The sequence below is a fragment of the Pagrus pagrus genome, assembly GCF_965226575.1.
Source record: "Pagrus pagrus genome assembly, chromosome: 14".
NCBI lineage: Eukaryota > Metazoa > Chordata > Actinopteri > Spariformes > Sparidae > Pagrus > Pagrus pagrus.
This window is the reverse complement of record NC_140198.1, coordinates 4,636,771-4,655,715: the sequence shown is the minus strand read 5'-3', so window position 1 is coordinate 4,655,715 and position 18,945 is coordinate 4,636,771. Positions and strand designations below refer to the sequence as shown.

Genomic DNA, 18,945 nt, shown 5'->3' with positions numbered 1-18,945 from the left:
CCCAATAGATGCTGTGTGCCCTTACTGACTGTTTTAAATTATTCAACAAGCTTTCGTTTGTATATTATTCATCAGCAGTGGCTCGTGCTGCTTTCACTGCAACTGGATTATGACTCGGATTTCGAGACTATAACATTAAAAAAAATGTTTTTTTTTTAAATGCTTTGATGTAAATAAACAATCTTCTGTTTTCAAAGTGAAAACGTGAGATGTTTGGCTGCAGCTCAGGAGGGGAAGGAGGAGGTAAAGCCTCCTCACGTCCTCCCTCCCCACTGCTCGCTGCTCTGCGCATGCTCAGACTGCGCTCCCGTCTTATTAATTTTTAATGGAAAATGGCTGCGTTTCTCATCCAAACCGCTGGAGCTGGGATATAAAAAAAAAAAATAATAATAATAAAACCCCGTCTGTGTGAACCCTTTTCACATCTCGTCCGTAAACAAACCGACGTGCTGATTAAACTCCATCCATCCTGGACTGTCCTGCGGTGCGAGAATAATCGTGGGGGAGGAAGGAGAAAAAAAAAAAAAAAAAAAAAAAATGGATCGACTCTCGCTTTGAGGGATGAAAGATCATTTTTCTCCTTAACCCTTTCTGCTCCGAGATCTGCGAAACAATCGAGGTACAGTAACCTTTAAAGAGCTGGTGTTGGTGACGGGAGGCTCTGTGTGTTTGATGCGTTACATCGGCCTAATGTGCAAGACGTCAAATCGGCTATTGTCGGACTTTTCCGCCCTTTTCGTCAAAGCTTTTAAACCCTGTTTTTCTACAAAACGAGGCTAAATTCAGCTGTTGGTGCTGCAACGTTGCACAGATGCAAAGTGACACGGAGAGTAGGAGGGTGGGTTTTTTTTTGTCGTCCTGATTGCAAAAGATGCAGGAATCCATGTGCATATTTTTTGTGAATGAATATTACTACAGACAGTGTAGTGTATGTGATAGTAAAGTCCACACCTCCCTGCAGCCTGTGTCCTCTGCAGAAGAAGATCTCACCAGCAGCAGTCTGTCTTCTTTCATATAGTAAATACTAGTTATCAGTATTACATTGCTGCAGTTAAAGAGCCATATGCACGTGTGAACAGCTAAGGCTATCGTGTGTGTGATGATGTAAGAGAAAGTAGTCCTCTCACTGCCTCCCCCCCTGAACAGTGAGGTCAGAGGTCAGCTGCAGACCACCAAGGTGGAGATGCAGCGTCCTTCAGCACCAGGTTATTAAGGTGTGTGTTTTGTTCTCGAGGTCTTTGAAGGATGAGTTCGTCCAAAAATGAAATTTCACCTATCAGCCGCTCACACCGACGTTGATGGAAAGTCAGGCCAAGTTTCGTAGTCCGCAAAACATTTCTGGAGCGTCACAGCAAAAATGGTGTTGCTGCTTTCTTCTAAATAACTGGAGTAGATTGGGACTTGACCAAAGTAATCCCAAATGGATTTGAAGAGACGGTATTTACCTTTTTTTACCTCCGCTATAGATGTTTGTTGGTTGGTTGGTTTGTGACCAGGCTTACACAAAAACTACTCGATGTACTTCCACGAAACTTGGTTGCAGGATGCGTCTCAGCCCAGAATAGACCCCAACAGGTTTTGGTGCGGGTCCTGATAAAAGAATAGATTTTCTTTCTTGCTTTCTTTAACAGTGGGACGTCAACATCAACATTTTTTCGTCAGTTTCTCAAGTAATAATGCACAGATCATGAAGAGCAGTTTTGGGTGGTTTAAAATTTAGAGTGATGCAAGGCTATTGAGTTTGATATTGCATTGATACCCCCTTTCGACCAAAGTGAAGTAAGTGCTGGTTCTGGGCTGGTGCTAGTGCTGGTTCAAAGTTGGTTCAACCTGTGAACCTTTAAGAACCGGTTTCTTTTTCCACGAGCATGAGAGCCCCTGTAGAGTGACTTTATTCGGTCACTGTAAGCGTCTCCAATTTCTGAGCATTGTTAGGAAAAAAAACTATGGAAATGTGGATCTCTAAGCAAATATATGACCACACTGACTCTTCGCTCCTGACTTGGTGTGCCTACACTGGCATCCAAACAGGGACCGGTCCTCAGCCCACTGTTGCTTTGATTGGTGAAACAAGTTCGAATCTTTTGTTTATGTTCCAGTGGATAAACAAATATCACGCTCGCTCTGATTGTTTAAAATGGTGGTCATAAGTGGCTTTAGTTGGTCACGATGACCCTTACCCTCCAGTTTAGAGCCGAAATGGTCACTGTAGCTGTTATTTCAGATGCGTTAGCGTGCACCCCGTCTGAAGTGAGTGCCCAAGCTCAGCTTCCCATTGAGGGTGTAAATACATTTCATATCAATTTGGGATCACAGGGCTTTGGAGACTTGGATGCTGACAAACCAACCAACAGACAGACCGACACGGGTTAAATCTGCACGGGGCCTAGTAGATAAAGACAGAAATTAAAATTTTGGGTGAACTTTTCCTCTAACGCAGGCCGTACTGAGTAGAACCCAACCGATACTTGATTTTTGGGGTCGATATCGATATATCGGCTGTTACATACAAAGTTTTGCAGTGACTCCGCCAATGTGGTTGTCAAATGCTTGTGACAAAGATGTGCAACAGAGGAAGGGTATTTTACATTTTTACAATACATTTTTTTAAATGACGTGAGTGCACTGAAGCGGTCAGCTTCACAGGGAATTATAAATGACCCCGCACATCTTTTTTCTGCATTATGATATTTGAAAAAAGTTGCGAATCTGCACCTTTCAGACAGCATATAGGCCAATACTGACTGTCCAAAGTTATAACCCCAACCTACAGTATATCACACTTATATAGCATGCAAGCAACAATTGGGTCTGTGTATTCAAAATCAGGTCAGTGAGTTAAAACAATTTTAACTCGCAAAGAATCAAAGAAAAAGGGAAAGAAGTTTGAATGAACGAAAACAAACTTATGTCCGATCACACCTTCAGTGTTTGCTGAGGCACATTTGTTTTGGTCTGAGATGCTGGTGCTGTAGTGCGACATCTAGTGGCTGAAAAGGGAGCGTGCCCCAAATAGTTCCCATAGAAAAGCTTTACTGAGCAGATTGAGCATAAATCTTCCCGTTTTGTTGCATTTAAAAAATGTTGTTTTAGGGCTTCTAGCCTGAGGTTGACAGCAATAAGCCCATTAAAGCTTAGTGCATCACAATAAGGAAATGAAGAGGCACAAGACTTATGTGTTTTCAGTGAATACTTTTTAGGTTTAAGGAAAAAATACTTTGTTTGGACGTCAGGTTAACTTCTCTGAACATCTCTGTTAAAGAGTAGCGCACAGCCTCTTCCCTAATTTTTTATGGCAACCATCTGCGATCGGACCGGCCCATGGCGTCCTTCAGACTGGGTTTAACTGAGCCCCAAACAAGGTTTCTTTATGCAGATCAAATAACTGATATTTTTCACTTACAATGTGTAACTGAAGCACTGGCTCTACAAAGAAATGTTTATCTGTGTGTGATATTAACACAGTTGCAACTTATTTCTGACCCCCAGCAGAAGATGATGCGCCAGGTGACCAGCAGTGACTTCTGCATGAATAGCAGGCCGTCATGCCTAGCAGAGGACGGCCACCACCCCGCCTCCCACTTTGAACTGTGCACCTCCCAGTCCAACAAGTTCTACCCTCCTCCTCCCTCCCTCCAGATGACGCTGGCTCCCATGGCCTTGCCCACCCAGAGCCACAAGCCCATGGTGTGCCAGAGACAGGAAGTGCTCGGGGGTGACCCCCGCTCGCCTGGAAAAATACCCGGCATTAAAAGCACTGATCAAGCGCCGGATGACGGCAAGAAGAAGAACAAGGCCGTGGGGAAGACAGGTAGACGCGGGAGGCCTTTGGGAACCACCAAGCTAGCCGGATACAGAACCAGCACAGGGCGACCCCTCGGCACCACCAGAGCTGCTGGGTTCAAGACGAGCCCGGGAAGGCCGCTGGGTACAACCAGAGCGGCGGGGTACAAGGTCAGTCCTGGTCGGCCTCCCGGCAGCATCAAGGGCCTCTCCCGCCTCAACAAACTGGCTTATGGTAGCACCTGCAGCGGAGCGGCTTTCCCCTACCCTCTACCACACAAGGAAATCCTCTGTGAACCTTCCTGCAAAGAGAAGACAGCTAATGAGTAAAAGCTCTGTCTGTTTCTACTCACCCTCCATCAGCTGAAGAAAGAGACACATGAGCGCAGGATTCCTGCCAGATACTGGGGGTGATTGTAATCTTTCCCAGTCTGCTGTGAGGCTGCAACGAGGAGATTTTCTATTATTCGTGTCGGTGTCATCCGTGTGCCTGCCACCTGATATAATACTGTTAGTTTTTTCAGTGCAACTGCTGGAGATCTACGGTGTGTGGAAGCTTTCACTACACGCTGCTGTGTCTGTTTTCTTAGCGGGAAAAAAGTAATACCACGTGAGCAAGGGGTTTTATGTTACTATCTGTAGAGGTATTTTAGTGTGCTTCATGAAGCATTTTAACAGCTGAATGATCGAAACATTCAATGTTTTATAACTGTAAGCAAAGGAGACCATCACGAGAAGATTGACAGCCACGTTTGTGTGAGCTGAGCTGCGTTACAGTACAAAACAAGGACACATTTTACTTTTCTGTTCATCACACTACAGTTTGAATTCCTCATTATCTAATGTCGCTGGATATTCGCTCTCATTCTTGCTCTTTAAACAAACACATGCAAAGCAAGAAAGGAGGGAAACACTGACAAGTAGCAACATTGCCTTTGCAACAGGATGGTTTGCTGTAAATATAGTCTCTCATCTAAAAAACAAAATGCTATATGTAGCACCTTTTTTTAATGTGTCATAGTCGTAAGACTCCGGATTTAATCTCTTTATTTTGAGTGTTCTGCTCGTAAGAAGATTCAGAGGAACAGTTGGGGGTCAAGTGCCTTGCTCAGTGGCACTTCAAAGACAGATGTACAGATAATCCTCCAGGCGAACAGCGCCTCAAACCTGAAACCCGATTAATCCAACTCTTTCCCACTCTGCACCAGAATTACCACTAATAAAACATGACTCCTGCTAATATTATATACTGTTCACTCTCTAAGTGTCACCTTGCAAAATGTCTACATATTATCTGCATGCAAATGTCATCAAAGCAACTGCGTCAACTTACAGATTGTTGTGAGGAATAACACTGTTATCCAAGTCTGATATCATGTTTTCTCTTTTTTCTTCAACCAAAAGTATAAAACTTAAAGAATGCACAAACATTCCCAGCAACACAGTTCACCTCCTGCTTTTCTTCTAACCAGCTAATAATGTGGACAACGGTTGTCTCGTTTGCTCCTTAATCGCCTGTAAACGTTTAGGTGAACTGTGTTCGTATGCTCTGCCCCTCCTCACAGGCAAATCTGAGGTATTTTGATCTCGGCTGCTAGACAGTTTAAAACCCCGACCACCAGTCTGTCAGACCAGTCTGCCTCTTTTTGATCTGAGACATAAGTTTAAATAAATTCTTCACCAGATATCAAAATCATACATGTTATAACTCGCTTTGTTCTCAAACAAACCCCTATTTTTTTTCCTGCTTTACTAAATACTCCACAGTTCTTGAAAGCATCAGTGTTTAATTTGTCTCAACACAAAGCAGCTGAAGAAGAGGTTTGCTTAAAGTCTTAAATTAGCAACATTTAGATTTATATCAGGAAACATCCGAGCCCGTAACTCTGCCGTCCTAATGTGTCTTGGCATTATTGCTAAAAAGACACAGACAGAACAACGGTTCTTCTAACAGCTTCTTGTCACGTTGTAGAAAGTCTTTCACAAACAATTAGTGTGAATCTTTTCTGTTATTGATGAAAACCACTAATTGCATTATTTGGTGTAAAATTGGATATAAACATAGATACCAAGCAGAATTAGATATATTTTTCTTAAAGTTACATTTGTCCCAGTAAAATTAAATCTGTTCTATGAATGTGTCTCTGAATGCACTGACTATGCTTGATCTGGCACTTACTTACACAAAAGCATTATTATTTGATGTCATATTTGTGTGAACGTTTCCCGACCAAAGCCTCAAACATCTTATTCGTGTTCTCGCTTAAAGAAATAAGAAAGTACTTGAGATGCTGGTTTTGATTTGCGTTTTAAAGCTGAATCACAAACAGACGAGACCATCACTGACGAGACTGTCAGCAGCTGCTGGCCTCGGTTCTGTGTTACTGCACCTGTGAGCCAGCAGGTTATATTTGTTGGGGAAGCTGCAGGTGGCGCTGTTCCTCCAGAGCAAACAGCCAAAGCTGCAGGAGATTCATTAGAAGCAGAGGGAAGCAGTGAACAGGCCATTAAACATGTCTACATTGTAAAGTAAGGGTACGGCTTATCACACTTTACACTTTGGATTTTAAAGATGGCGAGGTCAGATCATGTCTGTTTGTTACGTTGCTATTTATTCTGCTGTTTTAGGTGCATTACCACAGCCCTGTAGAGGACTTGAACCTGACTGATGGGGAAGCTGGTGTGTTCATGCAGTCGTTGTCTTCTCACCTTCCTGCTGATGGAAAGTGAGATGAAGTTTCCAAGTCCACAAAACATTTCTGGAGCTTCGAAGCAAAACAACATTGCAGCACTGTCTTAAAAAATGGCCTAAAATGGCTCCTTACAGCTCGTGATACAAGTTTCTGGAAGCCCCAAGATCCCAAATTGATTTAGAAGATTTCATTTAAAGCCTCTTTTAACCCCAGTTCTTCAGCTGCTAAGCTAAAAGTGTTAGCGCACCCCATCTGAACTGGACACACAAGCTCGACAGCCAGTCGAGGGTATAAATATTGTCTTTTCACATCAATTTTGGATCTCGGGGGCTCCTGGATTACACCCGACGAGCTACATGGAGCCATTTTGTTTTGCTGTGAAGCTCCAGAAATGTTTTGTTGATTTTCATTTTGGATTGAACTGTTCCTTTAACACTTGCGACAATGAACATTGAGTTTTTGGTATTATATTTATATACAGGCATTTCACATCCTGACGGTGAGGAGACAGTATTGCTTCACTGCGTCACTCTCTCATGACAAAACCTAAAACATTTAAATCTGGTGCAATAATCTGTTGTACGCATTGTACTGTGAACACTTTGATACTATCACTTTTTATTATGGTTGTATTTTTATACTTGTGTAGAAGGCCTTCTGTCACTTGTTGTGTTGACGTGTGCGGTGTTAACAACGTTTACTGAAATGTCACATACAGTACAAACATCCTTTTTCACCCTCCTTTACCAAAGAATACGATGTTATCCAGCCTGCGGGCGTTTATGCTATTTGACTTTTAAAAAGACTTCAACATCTCACAAATTAATCTTAGCATGAAAATTACTGTGTGAAACACAAACGAAGAAGCACTCGGAGACCGTGATCCCATAAAAGATAGTGTGATTGTTTGGATTAGTAAAGAAAACCTTTAAATTGTCTCATATTAAGCAGGTTTTTTTTTGAATGCATTGTAAATTTGCTATGATGTAAACTTATTTCCTTACATTTTATCGTATTTATATTCATCTGTTATTCTACTTTGAAAGTAGTTTTCTTTTTGTATAATTCTTATGTAGCCATGTTTGATATTTAACTAAAGGTGACGGCTGACATGATTCCTGGCTGTCTCACAGTCTGAGTTTTAGTTGTTTTTAATAGGTTTTATCAGTTGCATGTTATCAGGCCCAGCAGCTTCACTCACATTCAGTCTCAGCTGGTTTTTTCTCACACCCGCTGTGGATTATGACAGTGGGCCGTCCTCTGGAGGCAGAGTAGACCCTACAGCTGACTCTCTGAGGTCAAAGTTCATCTGGGAACGTGGCCTCACATCGGATGGGGCCAGTCCTGCGTTGTTTAGGATCGCCTGCCACATATCTTCAGTGTCTTTTTTTGTAGGATTTAGTTGCACATGATGAGGTGGAGCCTGATGGGATAAAAGTGCTGGCAGGATGCACCGTTAGCTGGGCAGCCCAACTAAAGCACAGGTGTAAATGACACAATGAATGACGGCTCAGTTCCATTTAGCTGCGTCACTTTCAGGGTCCTTGCTGTCACACTGTCGTGGATTATTGGGATGCTTGAACAGAGCGTTAACGTCAGCAGTAACACCTGTGTTTCAAGTAAATGTTTGCCGTGAAAAGACGAAACATTTTGGCTTTTTTACGTGCATGATTACTTTGTCGACCTTCAACAGCTTCAGCTCCCGCGAGGCTTCGACGGAGGAACAGTGACCAGCCTCTCTGCCACTAACTCGTATAAATCCACGCGATCTCTCATTGATTTCCCCTTTTAGTGGTGAAAAATGAAAAAACCTTAAAGAGTGCGATTAATCAAGTGTTTGCAGTCTGTTATGTGAGACTACAGAGAACATTTGTGAACATCTTTTTTTTTACTGTGTTGCTTTAAGTTGTTATCTGAAATACTTTGTTAAATGTATGGACAAGGTGTAAAATCATATGTGACAAAAACATTTCTGTCACGACTTTTGTTACTTGATGGAAGGCACTGACGTTCTGGACGCTGACCCTCCGAGGAGGACATCGCAGAAGGGATGAGGAGCCGAGGGACGATTATGAAAAGTAGATGACCTAAAACAAACTCACTGACGCGGTTAATTTATTGATGTTCCTCTCATTTTTATTTGTAAGTTAAATCAGTGCTGACACGAGGCACAGGAATATGATAGTTTAACTTATTTCTGCTTTTTCTTCCTTCAGCGTTCAATCAACACACGGTCTGTTGTCTGTAGACGATGATTTCCAAAAATATTACCTCACAATTTGAGTGTTTCTGAGAAGACGTGCAGCCCAGTTATTCCTAAAGCGTGATTGGTCGAAGCCTGTAAAGCTTTGTATTATTCCCATTTTACTCCTGCATGATTGTTGTGGAATGTTAAAGAATAAAAAAAGTTGTGTAATAAATCTGAAAGTAACACATTCTCCTGAAATATTGTGTTGGAGTGTTTTCCTGTATGAACGAGCCGACGTGTCACAAACTTAAAATCATCTCAGAATTGTGCTGTTTCTGGTGAAATGACCCATCAGCTCCATGATAACATGGAGGTTATCTGACTGCCTTTATTGATCTCCCTGTGTGTGTTTCTGTTCCCACAATATCTTGAAAAACTGATTGATTTAAATGTAATTTAGCAGGAAAACAAGTGATTCTGGTGATATTCTGACAGTTAAAGGAAGAACACACAGTCACCTATTCATTTATGTGTTTATTTATTTATTTGTAGGATTTGAACAGACTTTTCATAACTGACTCTTAAAATTGTTACTACATATTGACATGATATCAGTCTTAACAAGATGATCAACAAACTATTTTCAGAGGGTTAATTTTGAAACTATACGAGCTGATATTTTACTGATGTTTTTCATGCAGGTTTTGGTTACATGAAAAAAATAGAAATGTGATTTTGAAACATTAAAACAGAGGCACACTATGAAGGACAGACAGAAGTATGTGCAAAACTAAAAGTAAAGATGAAATTACACAAAATATGTTCATGAAGATTTGGTACAAATAAAATTACATCAAAATCTTAAAACTCAACAATCCAAACAGATTGACACATTTCACACACCACATGTTTCTGATGTCAGTCAGCCTGACAGAAACTGATTCATCATTTCACATCTTGCATCTGCAATATTTCCCAAATGTTCAGTAAATGTAGCTCACAAGTCAAACTTCAACAAACACGATGGTCTAATCACTCTGTAGGAAACAATCACAGTTTCTCTAAACTGAGAAGAAAAAAAACAAAACAATATAAAATCCAATAAAAATCATCATGGTCCCACCTGCTATGTTTGATCAGTGCAGTGCAGACACACCTCAACATGTACAGCACCACAGATGAGTCTCTCTTTGATCTCCTGTCTACTTGAGCTCACACAACTCTGCTGTGTAACCAGTACCGCGTGGAAGCCAAAATCCAGGATAGAGAGGCTGAGTGAACGTGGTCTGGACTCTGTGGAGGAGAGTGATGGTTTCAGAGACGCTGTAGTAAGACAGAGTACCTGCACTATGATCCAGGTAAACTCCTATTGTGGAGGACTGAGGGCCTGAGATGGAAGTAGCAATATTATTATGTCCGAATATATAACTTCCACTGTAACATTCTAATGACCAGGATTTGTCATTACATCCAAATAAACATTCAGTCCAGTTCCCTGTTCTGCTAATGTTCTTGTATGCAACTGCTATACGAACTCTCCCGCTCCACTTCACCTCCCAGTAACAACGTCCAGTCAGACCCTCTCTACTCAGGACCTGCAACCTTTCAACAAATCTGTCTGGGTGAGCTGAATATACCTGGTCTACTGACATGAATGTTGCTTTTCTGTTCCTGTCACTTAATGACAAACGTGTGTTTGCTGTGTTTGGATCCAGTGTGATTTCACAAGAATACTTGAGAAGTTCAGTTCTGGTTCTGGGCTCTAAAACATCCACTTCAGTCACTGCCAGTGAGATCTTTGTCCACTCCTCACTCAGGACAGCCTGAAGTTTATCTCTGGCCTCCGACACAGCTGCTGTCACACCCTCAAAAGAGGGCAGAGGATGTATATCAATGCTGGGTAAGTCTTTAGGTTCGCTCAGACGTGACAGTGAGCGGTAGTTGTTCAGGAAATGGAGATGATCTTCAGTGTGTGAGAGCTTCTCCAGCTCAGTGTCTTTCCTCCGCAGCTCAGTGATCTCCTGCTGCAGCTCCTCCTCAAGATCTTTAGCTCGACTCACTTCAGTTTTCTGCTGTGATCTGATCTGCTGCTTCACTTCAGAGCTTCTCTTCTCAATGAGACGGATCAACTCGCTGAATGTCTTCTCGCTGTCCTCCACAGCTTTGTCAGCAGAAAGATTGATAGCCTCCACCCTCCGCTGAAGCACCTTGACGTCTTTCTCTCTGTCCTGGATTCTCTGTTGGATGTTTTGCTGACTCGCCCCGAGCTCCGTCTGCCTCTCAGCCCTTTCTGCTGCAGCAGAGACTGTGTCGTGGCCTTTATGATCATCCATGGAGCAGAGATAACAGATACACTGCTGATCAGTGCGGCAGAAGATCTTCATCACCTCGTCATGGCGAGAGCAGATGTTCTCCTGAAGCTTTAAGGTGGCTTCAACCAGCTTGTGTTTCTTTAACGGAGCCAGACTGTAGTGAGGCTGGAGGTGTTGCTCGCAGTATGAGAGCATACACACCAGACAGGACTTGAAGGCTTTCAGCTTCTTCCCAGTGCAGTAATCACAGGCCACGTCTCCAGGTCCAGCATAGGAATGATCAGGTGAAGCAGCTTGAAGTTGTACTTTCTTCAGTTCCTCCACGAACTCTGCTAACATGGTGTTTTTCACCAGGACAGGCCTCGGTGTGAAGCTCTGCCTGCACTGAGGGCAGCTGGGTGCTTCCTTCTCTTTCTCCGTGTCCCAGCAGTCTTTAATACAGCTCATGCAGTAGCTGTGCCCACAGGGAATAGTCACCGGATCCTTCAGAAGATCCAGACAGATTGAACAGCTCAGTTTCTCTCGATCCAGCTGAAGCACATGCTGCGCCATTTCTCCTCCAGACGACAGTGAATGTCAGTAAGTTTCACTTTCTGTCACCAGATAAAAGCTGAGCTCATTTCCTTGATGTTCAGTCACTGGTCTGTAGTGTATGAGCCTATCAGCTGTTGTATTTCATCACCTGTAGTTCAGACCCATCTTCTCACTGGCAGATCTATGAAAGGGGAGGGAACCACCAACGTCAGAGCTGAATGTGCTGTGAGAGTTTCTCAGAGCAGGAGGAGCCGAGCCTGGCCAGTCAGTAACGTCTGGGTGGGGTTAAAAAGTTGTGTTTAATCCAGGAAGAGGAGGGTTGTGAGAGTTGCATTGTGTATCAGCGCTCAGAAATAATGCACCTCTCAGATAATTATATAATTAACCCGTGTGTTCCCAGAGGAACCTGATTTACAGGGTACAAGGTTCATTTTTCTTTCTATCATCTTACAACAGGGTTGTTTAACAAAATACTTGCTGAATTCTCTTTATGCTCCTCACTAAAAAAACAAATCTGTAGTCTGTTGGCAGTTAGTCTTGCTGATAAAGCCCTGCTCTCCACGCTACCTGCTTCCAGGTGGTTTCATCAGTTGGATGTGGGACATGGCTCCTGTTAGATCGTCGTTTTGTATGACTTCTAGTTTCTTCGTGTTCACTCTACACAGAGTTCACCTGCACACCAACTACCAGTTTTTCCAGGTCTCTGCACCTCTGCAGCCAGCAGCCTCACCCTGTGCTCACCAGAGTCTCAACTCACCACGCTACCTCCAGCGTCACCAGGAGCTACCACACCTCCACCTGTACGGTTTTCATCAGACGTGACGACGACAACAAAATCTGGCCTAAACAAGTCAGTTTCCTCAGACAGAACAACGGTTCTTCTAACATCTTCTTGTCACGTTGTAGAAAGTCTTTCACAAACAATTAGTGTGAATCTTTTCTGTTATTGATGAAAACCACTAATTGCATTATTTGGTGTAAAATTGGATATAAACATAGATACCAAGCAGAATTAGATATATTTTCTTAAAAAGTTACATTTGTCCCAGTAAAATTAAATCTGTTCTATGAATGTGTCTCTGAATGCACTGACTATGCTTGATCTGGCACTTAATTACACAAAAGCATTATTATTTGATGTCATATTTGTGCGAACGTTTCCCGACCAAAGCCTCAAACATCTTATTCGTGTTCTTGCTTAAAGAAAGAAGAAAGTACTTGAGATGCTGGTTTTGATTTGCGTTTTAAAGCTGAATCACAAACAGACGAGACCATCACTGACGAGACTGTCAGCAGCTGCTGGCCTCTGTTCTGTGTTACTGCACCTGTGAGCCAGCTGGTTATATTTCTTGGGGAAGCTGCAGGTGGCGCTGTTCCTCCAGAGCAAACAGCCAAAGCTGCTGAGATTCATTAGAAGCAGAGGGAAGCAGTGAACAGGCCATTAAACATGTCTGCGTTGTAAAGTAAGGGTACGGCTTATCACACTTTACACTTTGGATTTTAAAGATGGCGAGGTCAGATCATGTCTGTTTGTTACGTTGCTATTTATTCTGTTGTTTTAGGTGCATTACCACAGCCCTGTAGAGGACTTGAACCTGACTGATGGGGAAGCTGGTGTGTTCATGCAGTCGTTGTCTTCTCACCTTCCTGCTGATGGAAAGTGAGATGAAGTTTCCAAGTCCACGAAACATTTCTGGAGCTTCGAAGCAAAACAACATTGCAGCACTGTCTTAAAAAATGGCCTAAAATGGCTCCTTACAGCTCGTGATACAAGTTTCTGGAAGCCCCAAGATCCCAAATTGATTTAGAAGATTTCATTTAAAGCCTCTTTTAACCCCAGTTCTTCAGCTGCTAAGCTAAAAGTGTTAGCGCACCCCATCTGAACTGGACACACAAGCTCGACAGCCAGTCGAGGGTATAAATATTGTCTTTTCACATCAATTTTGGGTCTCGGGGGCTCCTGGATTACACCCGACGAGCTACATGGAGCCATTTTGTTTTGCTGTGAAGCTCCAGAAATGTTTTGTTGATTTTCATTTTGGATTGAACTGTTCCTTTAACACTTGCGGCAATGAACATTGAGTTTTTGGTATTATATTTATATACAGGCATTTCAAATCCTGACGGTGAAGAGACAGTATTGCTTCACTGCGTCACTCTCTCATGACAAAACCTAAAACATTTAAATCTGGTGCAATAATCTGTTGTACGTATTGTACTGTGAACACTTTGATACTATCACTTTTTATTATGGTTGTATTTTTATACTTGTGTAGAAGGCCTTCTGTCACTTGTTGTGTCGACGTGTGCGGTGTTAACAAAGTTTACTGAAATGTCACATACAGTACAAACATCCTTTTTCACCCTCCTTTACCAAAGAATACGATGTTATCCAGCCTGCGGGCGTTTATGCTATTTGACTTTTAAAAAGACTTCAACATCTCACAAATTAATCTTAGCATGAAAATTACTGTGTGAAACACAAACGAAGAAGCACTCGGAGACCGTGATCCCATAAAAGATAGTGTGATTGTTTGGATTAGTAAAGAAAACCTTTAAATTGTCTCATATTAGGCAGGTTTTTTTTGAATGCATTGTAAATTTGCTATGATGTAAACTTATTTCCTTACATTTTATCGTATTTATATTCATCTGTTATTCTACTTTGAAAGTAGTTTTCTTTTTGTATAATTCTTATGTAGCCATGTTTGATATTTAACTAAAGGTGACGGCTGACATGATTCCTGGCTGTCTCACAGTCTGAGTTTTAGTTTTTTTTAATAGGTTTTTATCAGTTGCATGTTATCAGGCCCAGCAGCTTCACTCACATTCAGTCTCAGCTGGTTTTTTCTCACACCCGCTGTGGATTATGACAGTGGGCCGTCCTCTGGAGGCAGAGTAGACCCTACAGCTGACTCTCTGAGGTCAAAGTTCATCTGGGAACGTGGCCTCACATCGGATGGGGCCAGTCCTGCGTTGTTTAGGATCGCCTGCCACATATCTTCAGTGTCTTTTTTTGTAGGATTTAGTTGCACATGATGAGGTGGAGCCTGATGGGATAAAAGTGCTGGCAGGATGCACCGTTAGCTGGGCAGCCCAACTAAAGCACAGGTGTAAATGACACAATGAATGACGGCTCAGTTCCATTTAGCTGCGTCACTTTCAGGGTCCTTGCTGTCACACTGTCGTGGATTATTGGGACGCTTGAACAGAGCGTTAACGTCAGCAGTAACACCTGTGTTTCAAGTAAATGTTTGCCGTGAAAAGACGAAACATTTTGGCTTTTTTACGTGCATGATTACTTTGTCAACCTTCAACAGCTTCAGCTCCCACGAGGCTTCGACAGAGGAACAGTGACCAGCCTCTCTGCCACTAACTCGTATAAATCCACGCGATCTCTCATTGATTTCCCCTTTTAGTGGTGAGAAATGAAAAAACCTTAAAGAGTGCGATTAATCAAGTGTTTGCAGTCTGTTATGTGAGACTACAGAGAACATTTGTGAACATCTTTTTTTTTACTGTGTTGCTTTAAGTTGTTATCTGAAATACTTTGTTAAATGTATGGACAAGGTGTAAAATCATATATGTGACAAAAAACATTTCTGTCTCGACTTTTGTTACTTGATGGAAGGCACTGACGTTCTGGACGCTGACCCTCCGAGGAGGACATCGCAGAAGGGATGAGGAGCCGAGGGACGATTATGAAAAGTAGATTACCTGAAACAAACTCACTGACGCGGTTAATTTATTGATATTCCTCTCATTTTTATTTGTAAGTTAAATCAGTGCTGACACGAGGCACAGGAATATGATAGTTCAACTTATTTCTGCTTTTCTTCCTTCAGCATTCAATCAACACACGGTCTGTTGTCTGTAGACGATGATTTCCAAAAATATTACCTCACATTTTGAGTGTTTCTGAGAAGACGTGAAGCCCAGTTATTCCTAAAGCGTGATTGGTCGAAGCCTGTAAAGCTTTGTATTATTCCCATTTTACTCCTGCATGATTGTTGTGGAATGTTAAAAAATAAAAAAAGTTGTGTAATAAATCTGAAAGTAACACATTCTCCTGAAATATTGTGTTGGAGTGTTTTCCTGTATGAACGAGCCGACGTGTCACAAACTTAAAATCATCTCAGAATTGTGCTGTTTCTGGTGAAATGACCCATCAGCTCCACGATAACATGGAGGTTATCTGACTGCCTTTATTGATCTCCCTGTGTGTGTTTCTGTTCCCACAATATCTTGAAAAACTGATCGATTTAAATGTAATTTAGCAGGAAAACAAGTGATTCTGGTGATATTCTGACAGTTAAAGGAAGAACACACAGTCACCTATTCATTTATGTGTTTATTTATTTATATGAAGGATTTGAACAAAGACTTTTCATAACTGCTTCTTTAAAATTGTTACTACATATTGACATGATATCACTCTTAACAAGACGATCAACAAACTATTTTCAGAGGGTTAATTTTGAAACTATACGAGCTGATATTTTACTGATGTTTTTCATGCAGGTTTTGGTTTCATGAAAAAAATAGAAATGTGATTTTGAAGCATTAAAACAGAGGCACACTATGAAGGACAGACAGAAGTATGTGCAAAACTAAAAAGTAAAGATGAAGTACACAAAATATGTTCATGAAGATTTGGTACAAATAAAATTACATAAAAATCTTAAAACTCAAAAAAACTCAACAATCCAAACAGATTGACACATTTTACACACCACATGTTTCTGATGTCAGTCAGCCTGACAGAAACTGATTCATCATTTCACATCTTGCATCTGTAATATTTCCCAAATGTTCAGTAAATGTAGCTCACAAGTCAAATTTCAACAAACAACATGGTCTAATCACTCTGTAGGAAACAATCACAGTTTCTCTAAACTGAGAAGAAAAAAAACAAAACAATATAAAATCCAATAAAAATCATCATGGTCCCACCTCCTTTGTTTGATCAGTGCAGTGCAGACACACCTCAACATGTACAGCAACACAGATGAGTCTCTCTTTAATCTCCTGTCTACTTGAGCTCACACAACTCTGCTGTACCTCCAGTTACTGGATTTGGAAGCCAAAATCCAGCATAGAGAGGCTGAGTGAACGTGGTCTGGACTCTGTGGAGGAGAGTGATGGTTTCAGAGACGCTGTAGTAAGACAGAGTACCTGCACTATGATCCAGGTAAACTCCTATTGTGGAGGACTGAGGGCCTGAGATGGAAGTATCAATATTATTATGACTGAATTTATAACCTCCACTGTCACATATTAATGACCAGGATTTGTCATTATATCCAAATCCACATTTAGTACGGGTCCCTGTTCTGCTAATGTTCTTGTATGAAACTGCTATAAAAACTCTCCCGCTCCACTTCACCTCCCAGTAACAACGTCCAGTCAGACCCTCTCTACTCAGGACCTGCCACCTTTGACCAAATCTGTCTGGGTGAGCTGAATATACCTGGTCTACTGACATTAATGTCGCTTTTCTGTTCCTGTCACTTAATGACAAACGTTTGTATGCTGTGTTTGGATCCAGTGTGATTTCACAAGAATACTTGAGAAGTTCAGTTCTGGTTCTGGGCTCTGCTTGAGGCAGTAAAACATCCACTTCAGTCACTGCCAGTGAGATCTTTGTCCACTCCTCACTCAGGACAGCCTGAAGTTTATCTCTGGCCTCCGACACAGCTGCTGTCACACCCTCAAAAGAGCACAGAGGACGTATAACAATGCTGGGTAAGTCTTTAGGTTCGCTCAGACGTGACAGTGAGAAGTAGTTGTTCAGGAAATGGAGATGATCTTCAGTGTGTGAGAGCTTCTCCAGCTCAGTGTCTTTCCTCCGCAGCTCAGTGATCTCCTGCTGCAGCTCCTCCTCAAGATCTTTAGCTCGACTCACTTCAGTTTTCTGCTGTGATCTGATCTGCTGCTTCACTTCAGAGCTTCTCTTCTCAATGAGACGGATCAACTCGCTGAATGTCTTCTCGCTGTCCTCCACAGCTTTGTCAGCAGACAGATTGATAGCCTCCACCCTCTGCTGAAGCACCTTGACGTCTTTCTCTCTGTCCTGGATTCTCTGTTGGATGTTTTGCTGACTCGCCCCGAGCTCCGTCTGCCTCTCAGCCCTTTCTGCTGCAGCAGAGACTGTGTCATGGCCTTTATGATCATCCATGGAGCAGAGATAACAGATACACTGCTGATCAGTGCGGCAGAAAATCTTCATCACCTCGTCATGGCGAGAGCAGATGTTCTCCTGAAGCTTTAAGGTGGCTTCAACCAGCTTGTGTTTCTTTAATGGAGCCACACTGTAGTGAGGCTGGAGGTGTTGCTCACAGTAAGAGGCCATACACACCAGACAGGACTTGAAGGCTTTCAGCTTCTTCCCAGTGCAGAAGTCACAGGCCACGTCTCCAGGTCCAGCATAGGAATGATCAGGTGAAGCAGCTTGAAGTTGTACTTTCTTCAGTTCCTCCACTAACTCTGCAAACATGATGTTTTTCACCAGGACAGGCCTCGGTGTGAAGCTCTGCCTGCACTGAGGGCAGCTGGGTGCTTCCTTCTCTTTCTCCGTGTCCCAGCAGTCTTTAATACAGCTCATGCAGTAGCTGTGTCCACAGGGAATAGTCACCGGATCCTTCAGAAGATCCAGACAGATTGAACAGCTCAGTTTCTCTCGATCCAGCTGAAGCACATGCTGCGCCATTTCTCCTCCAGACGACAGTGAATGTTAGTGAGTTTCACTTTCTGTCACCAGATAAAAGCTGAGCTCATTTCCTTGATGTTCAGTCACTGGTCTGTAGTGTATGAGCCTATCAGCTGTTGTATTTCATCACCTGGTGTTCAGACCCATCTTCTCACTGGCAGATCTATGAAAGGGGAGGGAACCACCAACGTCAGAGCTGAATGTGCTGTGAGAGTTTCTCAGAGCAGGAGGAGCCGAGCCTGGCCAGTCAGTAACGTCTGGGTGGGGTTAAAAAGTTGTGTTTAATCCAGGAAGAGGAGGGTTGTGAGAGTTGCATTGTGTATCAGCGCTCAGAAATAGTGCACCTCTCAGATAATATATAATTAACCCGTGTTCCCAGAGGAACCTGATTTACAGGGTACAAGGTTCCTCTTTCTTTCTATCATCTTACAACAGGGTTGTTTAACAAAATACTTGCTGAATTCCCTTTATGCTCCTCACTAAAGAAAACAAATCTGTAAATGGATGAATAAAAAATAAGACACATCAATAAACAATTTCTTGTAGTTGAGAGCAGAGGATGAGTTCAGGAGTCTCCCAGCCCGAGGAAAGAAGCTGCTCTGTAGTCTGGTGCTGAAGCAGACTAGTAACACCTGTACTTCTAAATGTTTGTTGTGAAAAGATGAAACGTGTTTTGGTCCATATTCTGCTCTAACTGGGTTTATGTACTGAAGCACCGTGTCTATC

At 42.4% G+C, this 18,945-nt stretch overlaps 2 protein-coding genes and 1 long non-coding RNA gene across 5 annotated transcripts; 2 read left to right on the top strand and 1 right to left on the bottom strand.

Moving 5' to 3' along the window:
- The first annotated feature begins 283 nt into the window (after positions 1–283).
- cUnh5orf24 (chromosome Un C5orf24 homolog) lies at positions 284–5,154 on the top strand. 3 transcript variants are annotated; one of them, XM_084374366.1, is made up of 2 exons: positions 284–619; positions 3,493–5,154. In XM_084374366.1, the coding sequence occupies exon 2, from the start codon at positions 3,496–3,498 to the stop codon at positions 4,111–4,113; it is 618 nt and encodes a 205-aa protein (XP_084230492.1). In that variant the 5' UTR covers positions 284–619; positions 3,493–3,495; the 3' UTR covers positions 4,114–5,154. The 3 variants fall into 3 exon arrangements, with proteins under 3 accessions (XP_084230492.1, XP_084230493.1, XP_084230494.1); XM_084374367.1 differs by having other exon boundaries at positions 3,490–5,154; XM_084374368.1 differs by lacking the exon at positions 284–619 and adding an exon at positions 983–1,214 and having other exon boundaries at positions 3,490–5,154.
- A 4,076-nt stretch (positions 5,155–9,230) lies between these two features.
- On the bottom strand, positions 9,231–18,219 carry LOC311269031 (uncharacterized protein; the record flags this gene model as incomplete). The annotated part of the gene is made up of 2 exons (XM_084373012.1): positions 9,231–11,547; positions 16,547–18,219. The coding sequence occupies 2 exons, from the start codon at positions 18,217–18,219 to the stop codon at positions 9,867–9,869; spliced, it is 3,354 nt and encodes a 1,117-aa protein (XP_084229138.1). The 3' UTR covers positions 9,231–9,866.
- On the top strand, positions 11,862–15,577 carry LOC311269696. The gene is made up of 3 exons (XR_014624132.1): positions 11,862–11,928; positions 12,176–12,360; positions 15,142–15,577. It is a non-coding gene; the product is annotated as an uncharacterized lncRNA (long non-coding RNA).
- Positions 18,220–18,945: the final 726 nt, after the last annotated feature.

Coding starts and splice junctions, on each gene's coding strand:
- cUnh5orf24 (XM_084374366.1), top strand. CDS start 3,496: ATGATGCGCCAGGTGACCAGCAGTGACTTCTGCATGAATAGCAGGCCG.